Source organism: Schistocerca americana, chromosome 3 (assembly GCF_021461395.2).
Source record: "Schistocerca americana isolate TAMUIC-IGC-003095 chromosome 3, iqSchAmer2.1, whole genome shotgun sequence".
Lineage (NCBI taxonomy): Eukaryota > Metazoa > Arthropoda > Insecta > Orthoptera > Acrididae > Schistocerca > Schistocerca americana.
Window position 1 is genome coordinate 242,007,913 of NC_060121.1, and position 13,967 is coordinate 242,021,879.

Sequence of the window (13,967 nt, forward strand, 5' to 3'; positions counted from 1 at the left end):
CAGCAGAATGGGTCGCTCAAGAGAAACCAGTGATCTCGAACGTGGACTAGCCTTTGGACGTCATATAAGACATTTCGACCCTTCTAAAGCAGCCAATGCTGACTGTTGGTGATGTGGTTGTAAAGTGGAAACACGAAGGAATAGCCACAGCTAAATCAAGACCGAGCAAAGCTCATGTGCTGAGTAGAGGGACGGGCGGGTACTGCAGAAAATTTTTGGAAAAAATCGCATGAAGGAGTCATTCGTGAGTCGAAAGTGCTGCCGGCCGGAGTGGCCGTGCGGTTCTAGGCGCTACAGTCTGGAGCCGAGCGACCGCTACGGTCGCAGGTTCGAATCCTGACTCGGGCATTGATGTGTGTGATATCCTTAGGTTAGCTAGGTTTAATTAGTTCTAAGTTCTAGGCGACTAATGACCTCAGAAGTTAAATCGCATAGTGCTCAGAGCCATTTGAACCATTTTTTCGAAAGTGCTACCAGCAGTCCAGCTAGCACAATGACTGCGCGTAGGGAGTTAAAAACAATGGGGTACAGTGGTCGAGCAGCTTCTCATAAGCAGGCTTTCTGTAATTGACGCTAAGCGACATTTGAGGTGGTGTAAAGGGCAACATTACTGGATAGTCGATGACTGGAAACGAGTGGTGAATCACGCTATACCCTGTGGCACTCCGCTGCAAATGTTTGGGTTTGGTGAATGCTAGGAGTCGTTTACCAGTCATCACGTGTAGTGCCAACAGTGAAGAAAGAAGGAGGTAATGTTACGACACGGAGGTGTTACTCGAGGTTAGAGCTTGTTCCTCTTACTGTGATTAAGAAGACGCTAGATACTGAATGATATATAAAAACTGCCGGCCGCTGTGGCCGAGCGATTCTAGGCGCTTCAGTCCGGAACCGCGCTGCTTCTACGTCGCAGGTTCGAATCCTGCCTCGGGCATGGATGTGTGTGATGTCGTTAGGTTAGTTAGCTTTAAGCAGTTTATGTCTAGGCGATTGATGACCTCAGATGTTAAGGGGAGGTTCACTATCTTTGGCCCGAAAAAAGCATGTTCTTTGAGAATTGTTTTCTCGGGATGTGTTATACATATTAATGTCAAATTTGGTCAAAATGTTTATTGATATTTCCTCTACCAACTGGAATTTTTTCGACCTGAAATGTTCAAGAGCAAAGGCGGACGTGCCGTCGGAATGAAACAAAATTTCGATGTAGACCTGAACGCGCGGTATGTCACAGGTCAGTCGGCTCCTGCGAAATCAAAATTGACTTGACGTTAGCGAAGTATATAAGATTCTTTAGGAGTTGTGCCTCGCTTAAGTTATTTGGACCATAGGAAACAGAATGGCGGCCATTTGAAGGATAATAGGTTTTCTTACATCGATTTTTCGACTTCGTCGGGCAATTAAAAATAATTATAGTTGATGGATCGGAATAAAAGTGGTACAGCTCCTAGACAATTTAGTTAACTCCGTCGGAAACAAAGAATCATGCCAATCAGTGTAGTAGATTTGAAGTTACCATACCGCGCGATAAAAAAAAGTCATTTCGAGAAAAACGAGTTTGAAGTTTTGACTACATATAAATGCAATATTATGCAACTTAGTTCAATCTGCTATTCCGGGTCCATAAACTAGTCTTTCATCTTCCTCATAGAGAGCGTTCTGCTCGATCTGGGCCATCCTGCACTGCTCCAGAGCCGCTCGTACGGCCGGTGACAAGCGGTTTTCGGCCGCTTGAATCCGATGGTCGTCCAAATGCTTGGCGAACTGTGTCGAGTAGATCCCAGGGTGACGTCTATCGTTGTCATGGTGTTCAGAATTGCCGAATACCCTTCGTTGAAGCTGTTCACTGCGAGGAAAGTCGCAATCTCCACAGTCTTCGCACCAAAATTCAAATGTTTGGGGGCTAACTTCCAAACACGAGTTCAAACTTTTATTTCAATGTTGTGTGTTTCCTCCCATGCACCGGTACAGTAACTCGTCCTCCGAAAGGGCCTCGTAAACCGGATGAATCACTTTTTGAACTTCTTTGGAGAGCGGCTGGTCGTGTTGATATTCGTCCAGATGTCCGGTAGCCTCTGCAATGCGCCACTTGCACCAATTAGTTTCTCCAGCCGGACAATTTTGGAGTTGTGGATGGTCATCCGTCGGACACTTGTAGAAACACGTTGCCCAAATCGCCTTCTTCATCTGTTCCACCGAATCGGAATGCCGTCGGATTGCCAAGCCGTAGTAGGTCGTAAGCTCCTTGATCACTTTATCAGTTTTAGTAATGGACAGGCAGATAGAATAATTTTTCGCGGGTACAAAGTCGAAATTCCTGAAAAAACTGGTGCGTGAAAAAGGCCGATTTCAGGCAGGTTCATTTTTTTTGTTCAACCGCTAATAACAAACATTTCCGTTCCATATTCGGAAAAACCGTTTCAGGGGTGGATTCTAAACACTTTTATGGATCCAAAAATGCAATTTAAAGAAAATCAATTTTTTGAACCAAAAGATAGTAAACTTCCCCTTAAGTCCCATAGTGCTGAGAGCCATTTGAAACATTTTTTTATATAAAAACATTTTACAGCATCGTGTACTGCGTACAATAGAGAAATGTTTCAGAAACGATGCTTGTTTCATCACGTCCGTGCACCCCATCGTAAAGCAGCATCTGTGAGGCAATGGTTTCTGGACAATAACATTCCAGAAATGGGCTGGCCTGTCCAGAGTCTCGACCTAAACCCAATGAAACACCTTTTCGACTAGCCAGAACGTCGACATCATTCCATACCGTAGCGTCCTATCCCACAACTTTCTCTGATTTCGGTTCTTGAGGGAGAATGGGGTGCCATTCCTCCGCAGAGATTCAGGCATCTCATTGAAAGAGTCCCCAACAGTGTTCAAGACGTCATAAACAGGAAGGTAGAGACTCACCATATTAGTGTCCGGATATTTTTGATCAGACATTGTACATGTTTCAGGGGAACATGCACTCTGAGACAAAAAGAACGACGCACCACGAATGAATAACCCGGATGGGTAATACACAGGTACAACAAGGAAATGAGTACAGTTTCAGAAAAACTGTAGCATTTATCCAAGAGAAAGTGCTTCACAAATTGAACAAGTCAGCAACCCGTTGGTCCCTCTCTGGCCCTTATGCCGGTAGTTATTCGGCTTGGCATTGATTTACTCATAGGCCTGGAGTATGATAGACTGGAGTAGAATTGTCTTCAGTGATGAGTACCTCTTCGAACTGAGCCCCGACGACCAGTGAAGACCTATCTGTGAAGACCTACCACCACATGGCGCACAGCCAAGAGTGATGGCTTGGGGTCCCATTTCTTTTCATAGCACGACCCCTCTGGTTGTCACCCGCAGCAGCATTACAGGAAAGCGGTTCGTCTACGATATTCTACTCCCAGATATGTTGCCCTTCGTGACAAGCGATTCTAGGCTTACATTTCAACGACAATGCCCGCCCGCACATGATGAAGTTTCCACTGCTTGTTTCGTGCTTGCCAAACCATACCTTGGTCAGATATGTTGCCTAATATCTCCTCAATTGAAATCGTTCGGAGCATTATGGGCACAGCCTTCCAACCAGCTCGCTATTTTGACATTCTAATGCGCCAATTGACCAGAATTTGGGACGATATCCCTCAGGAGGAAATCCAAAAACTGCTTCCATAAGGGCCACAGTTCTTAGAGTGTACGAGAGCAGAAAGTCCGAGGACACTGACCTGCGTGCGCAGCTGTGGCTTGTGGGAGGTGACGGGCAGCGCCGTGGAGGCGTCGTCGCCGAAGGCCACCACGTGCGGCAGCTCGAAGACGCGCGTCACCCGCTGCACCGCCGCCAGCCCGGCCGCGTCCATCGGGCCCACGAAGCCTGCGCACCACACAACGGCGGCCGTAATCATACAGTAATGGGTCTGTCTGCCTATTTACAAACGATACGTCACATTTTTGTATGGTGAGTAACAGTTGTTGCCCTCTGCACCAACCTTCTCCCTCTCCACCAAGCTTCTAACCTCTCCAGGTCTACTACATCTACATCTACATGGTTACTCTGCAATTCACACTTAAGTGCCTGGCAGAGGGTTCATCGAACCATTTTCATACTACTTCTCTACCATGCCACTCCCCAATGGCGCGTGGGAAAAGGAATACCAAAATCTTTTAGTTCGAGCATTGATTTCTCTTATTTTATTATGATGATCATTTCTCCCTACGTATGTGGGTGTCAACGAAATATTTTCGCATTCCGAAGAGAAAGTTGGTGATTGAACTTTCGCAAATAGATCTCGCCGCAAAGAAAACCGCCTTTGTTTCAGTGACTCCCACCCCAACTCGCGCATGATATCGGTGACACTCTCACCCCTGTTGCGCAATAACACGAAACGGGCTGCCCTTCTTTCCACATTTTCGATGTCCTCCGTCAATCCTACCTGGTAAGGATCCCACACAGTGCAGCAGTATTCTAGCAGAGAACGGACAAGTGTAATGCAGGCTGTCTCTTTAGTGGGTTTGTCGCATCTTCTAAGTGTTCCGCCAACAATGCGTAGTCTTTGTTTCGCCTTCGCCGGCCGCGGTGGTCTCGCGGTTCTAGGCCCGCAGTCCGGAACCGTGCGACTGCTACGGTCGCAGGTTCGAATCCTGCCTCGGGCATGGATGTGTGTGATGCCCTTAGGTTAGTTAGGTTTAAGTAGTTCTAAGTTCTCGGGGACTGATGACCACAGCAGTTGAGTCCCATAGTGCTCAGAGCCATTTCAACCATTTGTTTCGCCTTCCTCACAATATTATCATTGTAGTCTTTCCAATTTAAGTTGCTCGTAATTGTAATTCCTAGATATTTAGTCGAATTGACAGCCCTTAGATTTGTACGATTTACCGTATACCCAGAATTTATCGGATTTCTTTTAGTACCCATGTGGATGACCTCGCACTTTTCATTGTTTAGTGCCAATTGCCACTTCTCCCACCATACAGAAATTCTCCCTATATCATTTTGTAATTGGAATCGATCGTCTGATGATTTTACTAGACGCTAAATTACAGCATCATCTGCTAACACTCTAAGGAGGCTGCTCAGATTATCACCTAGATTATTTATGTAAATCAGGAGCAGCAGAGGGCCTATGACACTACCTTGCGGAACGCCAGATATCACTTCTGTTCTACTCGGTGATTTACCGTCTATCACTACGAACTCTGACCTCACTGAGAGGAAATCACGAATTCAGTCACACAACTGAGACAATACTCCATATGCACGCAATTTGATTAACAGCCGCTTGTGAGGAACGGTATCAAAAGTTTTCTAGCGTTCCGACCTCTCTGTGTCGTACAGGATGATGCGCAAAAAGCCTCTTGGAACTTCCGACGTTTTTCACTTATTCCTGAAAGTGTGTCATAGCTGCGACCATTCACTCCTACAATTTCGACGTTTTGTAGCGTCTTTGGCTGACGTTTGTGGACATGAGTTTATACCCTCAGTTTACCACTCAAGACAATCTCTAGCAGTTCCGAAATTTTTCGGTATCGTTTTGTTACAGTCCGTATAGACATGGTGTTTCAGCTAAACTCAGCCAAATCCACATATTTCGGGAACCGTTTAAGGTACCGTTATTCTATTCTGTTTCTCTAGATGCAATCTGAGAAGGTCAATGTACAGTCTCTTTTCGTAGCTATAAATTAAGGATAATGCTGATATATGGTCAAACAACGCTCTAGTGGGCGGTTTGCGGGTTCAAATCACCTCAAGGTATGACCATGCGGTTCATTTGACCTACGGTCGTCGCACGGCGGCGCTGGCAGCAGTCCACATACGCAGATGTATATTGGTGCATATCAGAGTACGATGCAGCGAGTAAGTGTGCAGACGTTTTCAGACGTGCTAATGGTGACTGTGTGTTGAAAATGGGTCAAAGAACACATACTGATGACGTTATGAGGGGTAGAATACTAGGGCGACTGGAGGCTGGTCAAACACAGCAGGTCGTAGCACAGGCCCTCCGTGTGCCACAAAGTGTGATCTCAAGATTATGGCAACGATTCCAGCAGACAGGAAACGTGTCCAGGCGCTACAGTACGGGAGGTCCACAGTGTACAACACCACAAGAAGACCGATATCTCACCATCAGTGCCCGCAGATGGCCACGGAGTACTGCAGGTAGCCTTGTTCGGGACCTTACTGCAGCCACTGGAGCAGTTGTCTCCAGACACACAGTCTACAGGCGACTGAACAGACATGATTTATTCGCCCGGAGACCTGCAAGGTGCATTCCACTGACCCCTGTTGACATGAGAGCCCGTAAGCCTGGTGTCACTAACACTGTATGTGGTCATTGGAACAGTGGTCCCACGTTATGTTCACGGACGAGTCCAGGTACAGTCTGAACAGTGATTCTCACCAGGTTTTCATCTGGCGTGACCAGGAACCAGATACCAACTCCTTAATGTCCTTGAAAGGGACCTATATGGAGGTCGTGGTTTGATGGTGTGGGGTGTGATTATGATGACTGGTGCACATACACCTCTGCATGTCTCTAACAAAGAAACTGTAACAGTCAGGTGTATCGGTCCGCCATTTTGCACCAGCATGTCCGCCTTTACAGGGGTGCAGTGGGTCCAACCTTCCTCCTGATGGATGATAACGCACGACCCCACCGAGCTGCCATTGTGGAGGAGTACCTTGAAACAGAAGATATTAGACGAATGGAGTGGCCTGCCTATCCTCCAGACCTAAACTCCATCGAGCACGTCTGGGATGCTCTCGGTCGACGTATCGCTTCACGTCTTCAAACCCCTACGGCACTTCAGGAGCTCCGACAGGCACTGGTGCAAGAGTGGGAGACTGTACCCCAGCAGCTGCTCGACCACCTGATCCAGAGTATGCCAACCCATTGTGCGGCCTGTGTAGGTGTGCGTGGTGATCATATGCTGTACTGATGTCGGGATACATGCGCAGAAAGCAGTGGCGTTTTGTAGCACATGTGTTTCGGGCCGATTTTCTCAACTTATCACCAATAACGTGGACTTACAGATGTGTGTGGTGTGTTCCCTATGTGCCTATGCTATTGGCGCCAGTTTTGTGTAGTGCCACGTTTTGTGGCACCACATTCTGTAATTATCCTTAAGTTATGAGCATGATTGTATATCGGTATCAGCGCTGCTTTATCAAACGATGTGGAGGGTACATAAAGCGTGTCGGGGGGATGCGGAAAACAGTGCAGTCGCTGTAATTTGGAAACGGTGCGATTTATCTGACGTCCAAAAGAGCATGATCATTGACTTTCGGTCCAAGGGTGGAAGCATTTCCGAAGCGGTTAAGTCTGTAAACTGTTCGCGTGCCGCTGTGATCAAAGCGTACTGTGCATGGTAAAATGGCGGTATCGAAAGCGGGCGCCGGGGTAATTGTGGTAAACGACGGCTCATAGATGAGGTAAACGACGGATGCTGAGATGTGTACGAGCTGATAAACGTGCAACTGTTGAGCAGCCGACCGCCCAGGTGAACAAAGGGATACCCTTAGAGCCTCCCAAATCGACCTTTCAGCAGGTACCTGGTTCATGCACCTACGCTGCCTGCAGTTCATCGGGGATGAAGGCTGGAATTTGCAGGCCAGTACCACCAATGGACATCCACTGAGTGTCAAGAAAAGGCCGTTTAAGATGAATCACATTTTATGCTCCATTGGACAGATGTCTGTTAGCGTGTACAGCCTTGCAACTATCGTCGGATGGGTCCAGGCCTGCGGAGGGAGCGTTGTGGTCTGGGTAATGTTTTCGTGGCATTCCCTGGGTGGTCTCATCATTTTGGAGGCACTATGGATCAAGACAAGTACACATCTCTCCTTAGGAACCATGTCTACCTCTACATGCAGTCTGATTTTCCTCCGCATGGTGGCTTTTACCGCCAGGACAATGCAATGTGTCACACAGCTCGCACTGTACTTGTCTGAAGAGCACCATGATGAGCTTACAGTACTCCCCTGGCGCCCAGATTCCCAGTACTAGAACCAATTCGAGAATCTTGGGTCCATCTTGATCGGGCTTTTCGTGCCATGCATCCTCAACCTAGCGCAGCTGGCCACGGCACTGAATGGCTCTCTTCCTCCAACTCCGCGCTGCAAAATGGGGATATTCGGGCTTTTGACAGGTGATCACGTCAACGTGACTGGACAGTGTTGCTGCCTGAAGCTGAGCACCCATCAGCCTGACACGACAGTTCCGAAAAGCAACGCGGACTTCCACATAAGACTGAAATCGACTTCATGTTCAAAAATAATGAATCTGACGTTCTAAATATTGTAAATGCCAAATTCACAAGAACGTAAAATCCCCAAGACTGGCAAAGTTTCACGGAAGCTCGAAATTTAGTGCGAACGTCAATGCGAGATGCTTTTAATAGTTTCCACAATGAAATATTGTCTCAAAATATGGTAGAAAACCCGAAGAGATTCTGGTCGTATTTAAAGTACACCAGTGGCAAAAAAAAGTCAATACGGTCACTGCGCGATAGCGATGGAAATGTTACCGATGATGGTGCCACTAAAGCGGAGTTACTAAATAGAGTTTTCCGTAATCCCTTCACGAAAGAAGACGAAGTAAATATTCCAGGATTTCAACCAGAACAGCTGTTAGTATGAGTGACATAAAAGTAGATATCTTAGGTGTTGCGAAACAACTCAAATCATATAAGAAAGGGAAGTCTTCCGGTCCACATGGTATACCAATCAGGATCCTTTCAGAGTATGCAGACACAATAGCGCCTTTCCTAGCAATCATATACAACCGCTCACTTGCCGAAAGGTCTGTTCCTAAAGACTGGAAAGTAGCACAGGTCACACCAATATTCAAGAAAGGAAATAGGAGTAACCCATTGAATTACAGGCCCACATCATTGACCTCAATTTGCAGTAGAATTTTGGAGCATATACTAAACTCGAACATTATGAATCACCTTGAAGAAAATCACTTATTGATACGTAACCAACACGGATTCAGAAAATATCGTTCTTGTGCAACGCAGCTTGCTCTTTATTCCCATGAAGTAATGAGTGCTGTCGAAAAGGGATCTTAGATCGATTCCATATGCCTAGATTTCCAGAAGGCTTTTCATACCGTCCCTCACAAGCGACTATTAATAAAATTGCGTGCATGTGGAGTATCGTCTCAATTGTGTGACTGGATTCGTGATTTCCTCTCAAAGAGGTCACAGTTCGTAATGATAGACGGTAAATCATCGAGTAGAACAGAAGTGATATCTGGCGTTCTGCAAGTTAGTGTCATAGGCCCTCTGCTGTTCCTGATTTATTTAAATGATCTAGGTGATAATCTGAGCAGCCCTCTTAGATTGTTTGCAGATGACGCTATAATTTACCGTGTAGTAGAATCATCAGACGATTAAATCCAATTACAAAATGATCTAGAGAGAATTTCTGTATGGTGCGAAAAGTGGCAATTAGCACTAAACAAAGAAAAGTGCGAGGTCATAAACATGGGTACTACAAGAAAGCCGATAAATTTTGGGTATACGATAAATCGCACAAGTCTAACGGCTGTCAATTCGACTAAATACCTAGGAATTACAATTACGAGCAACGTAAATTGGAAAGGCCACATAGATAATATTGTGAGGAAGGCGAAACAGAGATTGCGCTTTGTAGGCAGAACACATAAAGATGCGACAAACCCACTAAAGAGCCTTGTCCGTCCTCTGCTGGAATATTGCTGCGCGGTGTGGGATCCTTACCAGGAGGATTGACGGAGGACATTGAAAAAGTGCAAAGAAGGGCAGCTCGTTTCGTGTTATCACGCAGTAGGGGTGAGAGTGTCACTGATACGATACGCGAGTTGGGGTGGCAGTCACTGAAGCAAAGGCGGTTTTCTTTGCGGCGAGATCTATTTACGAAAGTTCAATCACCAACTTTCTCTTCCGAATGCTAAAATATTTTGTTGACGCCCCCTTACGTAGGGAGAAATGATCATCATAACAAAATAAGAGAAATCAGAGCTCGAACGGAAAGATTTAGGTGTTCCTTTTTCCCACGCGCCTTTCGAGATTGGAATGGTAGAGAAGCAGTATGAAAATGGTTCGATGAATCCTCTGCCAGGCACTTGAGAGTGAATTGCAGAGTAACCATGTAGATGTAGACACTAGTAATCAGATTTCGAAGGGTGAAACGCCGTTTATAACAACACAACACTAGCAGCAGAAATGACTATGGTTCAATTTGAGAAACCGAAGATGATACAGATGTCTCTGTACTTAATACAACTATGAAAGGAGCCCATACGCCATTAAGTGATAACTTGCTCACAATTCGCGTGGGTTGAAACAGAACTGCGATGTCTTAATCGGTCCCGGAAATATTTAAGGTGAACAATTTAGTTGAATCACCTTATATGTTATAACCCTACAAGTATTTATACACCAAGCAAAGGTAGAAGATGACATGTAACAATTCCTTGCACTGTGCAACTGACGTGAAAAACGTTGCCTTAAAACAGGCATAGGCCCGCGAAATCGGTTTGGTCTCAAATTAAATAATAAATTAAAAAAAATAATGATTACGATAGACACAAAACAGCCAACAGGTTGCAACAAATTTTTACTTTTACCAGGTTTCGACACTGACTATTAGTGTCTTCCCTACAAAATCCACAATTACCTAAAAAGATTATAAATAAACATTAATACAGAGAAAAACTAAGGAACAGACAGTTTTTATTCCGAACAGACTTATAAGAGGACTGTATTTACATGTAGTAACTGATTAAAAAATTTAAGAGCAATAATGCTCCCGTCACATTAAACATTTCATCAAGAAGTTAATACTAAAACTACATTAAATTAAAGTGTGGTGTGCGTACTGTAAGACCTTCGGTACACATACCATCAGATTATTTGACTTGTCGCTCTAGCGAAGTAGACGAGTGTCAGCAATATGTCTCGTGGTCTTATCGTGGCGTGTTTATCTTCTGCCGTTAGGTCAGACGATAGAAATGCCACTTGCACGCTTAGAGTAGCAGATTGAGGGTGACCAACTTTAAACAGAACTTGATTAATTTTCACACACATTTATTGAAATAATAAAAATCATAGAAATTACTTAACTTGATTCTGGATGCTGTTTACAATTGACAATCTGAAGTTCCTTTGATCTTGGTGCGTTAATCTTACTCTCACATATCTCTGATACTTGACAAACTGTCTATACATTTCTCTTCATGGCTATGTACAGGAATGTGGCAATCTTATTAGGTGCAGACTGAAACTTGACTGTAGACTGGTACAGACAAATGCAGGCTAATGCAGACAGATGCAGACTGACTAATCGGAGGTCTGTACACTCCTTATAATACCTCGCGCGTTCATGTATCACTGCGCTTGTGTGATCCGTGAGGAGAAAAGGTTCTACGTTAGCAGCAATCTCATTGGCTGCGTTACATATTAATACGCTGATCAGCGGCAGCAGAATTTGGTCCGTCTCTAAGGCAGCGCCATCTAGTAGTGCGGAGACGGATGAGCGCTGCGCCTGCGCTGTTGTACTTAGCTTGTTTACCCTATACAAAAAGTTGGACATTTGTCACAGCTAATTTCATAGGCATTTGGGTTTCGTAAGGGAGAATGCACTGTTTTCAAATGATGAATAAAATTACTTTTTAATCTGTTATTAGTAGGAAATGCTACATTACGCTCTTAGAGTTCCATTTTATCATCTTCCAAGTAATTTTGATAGATGGGGACATGCCTTTCTATATTAATTTCTACGACATCGAGACGTAAAAACAAGGCAATTCGTTTTGAATGACTGGATATAATCTAAACAGTTCTGTGAACCATAAAAATTCGGTGAACCTGATTCTTCCTGTGGACAGTAATTATCTAATCCCACGTTATTCACTTTTTTTTTTTTTCAAATTAGAACGGCATGGGCCTGAGCTGTTTCGTCAGCAACTTAGCAGTCTTAAGACTTAAGAAAACTCAACACTTCGTTATGTAATTAGTAAGACTATGAACAGGGAATTGGTGCAGAATAAAACGGTGTGGTGGAAGATTTACTTGACTGTAAATCTGCGCCCAAATACGCGAGTCTTAGTGCTATATTCGGAATCTCTATGTGATGTTACCCTGTAAACAAACCTGAATGGACGCACTCAAGTGATCCCTGTCTGCGAAAATCTCAAACGTACATACAAGCCTTAATTACAGCAAACGTTAAAACTGAATTTGAAATTACTTGTGTCACAGGCCCCAGGCGTGTCTGTATTGACGCAGGTCCAAGTGGGTAGGCGCATGTCTAATTTTTCCTCGCTGTTCCTATTATCGGCTTAAAGCGACGAATCCTTTTCGCAGCCAATAACCGTGGAAGCATCCACCTAAGAACGGAAACCCTAGAAGAATGTTCCCACATGATGCCCTACAGAATCGTTAGTCTCAAAGTCACTTGCTGCGCAACGGAGACACGTGTATCGTTTTCGCCTGGTCAGCTTGTGTGACTAAACATTCTGTTCACGCGCAAAATCTGCGATTATTGTACTACTTGCAAGACGCGACCTGCTGCAAGTTCATAGGCAATAATATTTTCTCACTCACATACACGCCTGAAACTGTCAATTTTTGTAACCAAGCTGTACACCTAACTTACTACCTACAATGGCGAGTTTTTATGCCTTGGATGATTTTTGGATCTTAGTTTTCTTTTTACACAGCTGTTGACAAAATTCACCTCTGATTTACTTCAACGTCAAGTCCATCGTCACAGTTAAGTGGTACTGCCACATTTATTGGACAGATCAGAGAAGGGGTAGATTACTTTTGGCAATATTTGTTGTTGTCTTGATGATGCGTCTTTTCTTATTTGCAGTCGTCTTGAAGCTTTCATTTTTGCGCATAATATTTCCAATATTACCCCAGCTATCTTCTTCAGTTGCTGAGAGCAGTGATTTCTGTTTGTTCTCTCCGTGGACTTAAACAACACTGTCAGATATACACTAGCGTACAAAAGTTAGGGAGGAAAGTAACTTTTGGATGACACTTCGGAGCCAAGCAACATACGTCGATGAAACTTGGATCATACATAAAGAAAATTGCTACAGTATAGTAGAAATAAGTGAAAGAAATAGGTTTGTCTGTTTGTTTTGTTTTGCTTTAGGGCGCAAAAAGCAGCTGGCGTCCTACGCGCCCAAGTCAAAACTATAGAACACGAAGACGGAGATCCCAATTGACATAAGAGAAGATAGCTAAATATAGGCACTTGTAGAAAAGGTTAAAAAAGAGACCTTACAGAAACGGAGGTCCATAACTAAAAATTAAATGACCTTCGCCGTATTGCTTTGGCGGATAAAAAGTAAAACGGTGTCGACAGCCCGCGCGTCATTTGCTAAAACGGCCGATAACTCAGACGGCAAACCTAAGCGGGAACGTAAACGGTTAAAAAATGGGCATTACGTTAGGAAGGGGCGGACAGTTAAAGCTTGAGAGCGATGTGTACAAAGTGGTGGGTTCAAATGGCTCTGAGCACTATGGGACTTAACATTTGTGGTCATCAGTCCCCTAGAACTTAGAACTAGTTAAACCTAACTAACCTAAGGACATCACACACATCCAAGCCCGAGGCAGGATTCGAACCTGCGACCGTAGCGGTCTCGCGGTTCCAGGCTGTAGCGCCTAGAACCGCTCGGCCACTCCGGCCGGCCAAAGTGGTGGGGTAGCGTCGCTTAGCAAATGGCGAGGGCTAAAAAGGCAGTGCCCAATACGCAACCTAGTTAAAATGACCTCTTCCCGGCGAAAGGGTCGAGAGGAGGTCGTCCAAGCCGCTGGGAGACGCTTAATAAGCCGGAACTCATTCCCGTGAAGGAAGGACTATTGGTGATGCCAAACGGACACCACCTCCTGACAGACGGCAACACAGAGATCACCGGAAGCAATATAGGAACTAGCGGGCTGAGGTGCGAGGACTGCAGCCTTCGACCGACATGACC

General features: G+C 44.9%; 1 protein-coding gene across 1 annotated transcript in view; it reads right to left on the minus strand.

Annotated features, from left to right (window-relative positions):
• The window catches only part of LOC124606903, a 388,350-nt gene that overhangs the window by 165,669 nt on the left and 208,714 nt on the right, over positions 1 to 13,967 (minus strand). Inside the window, exon 4 of the mRNA XM_047139004.1 lies at positions 3,720 to 3,865. Coding sequence (XP_046994960.1) covers positions 3,720 to 3,865 — 146 coding nt within the window. The remainder of the gene's footprint in view (positions 1 to 3,719; positions 3,866 to 13,967) is intronic.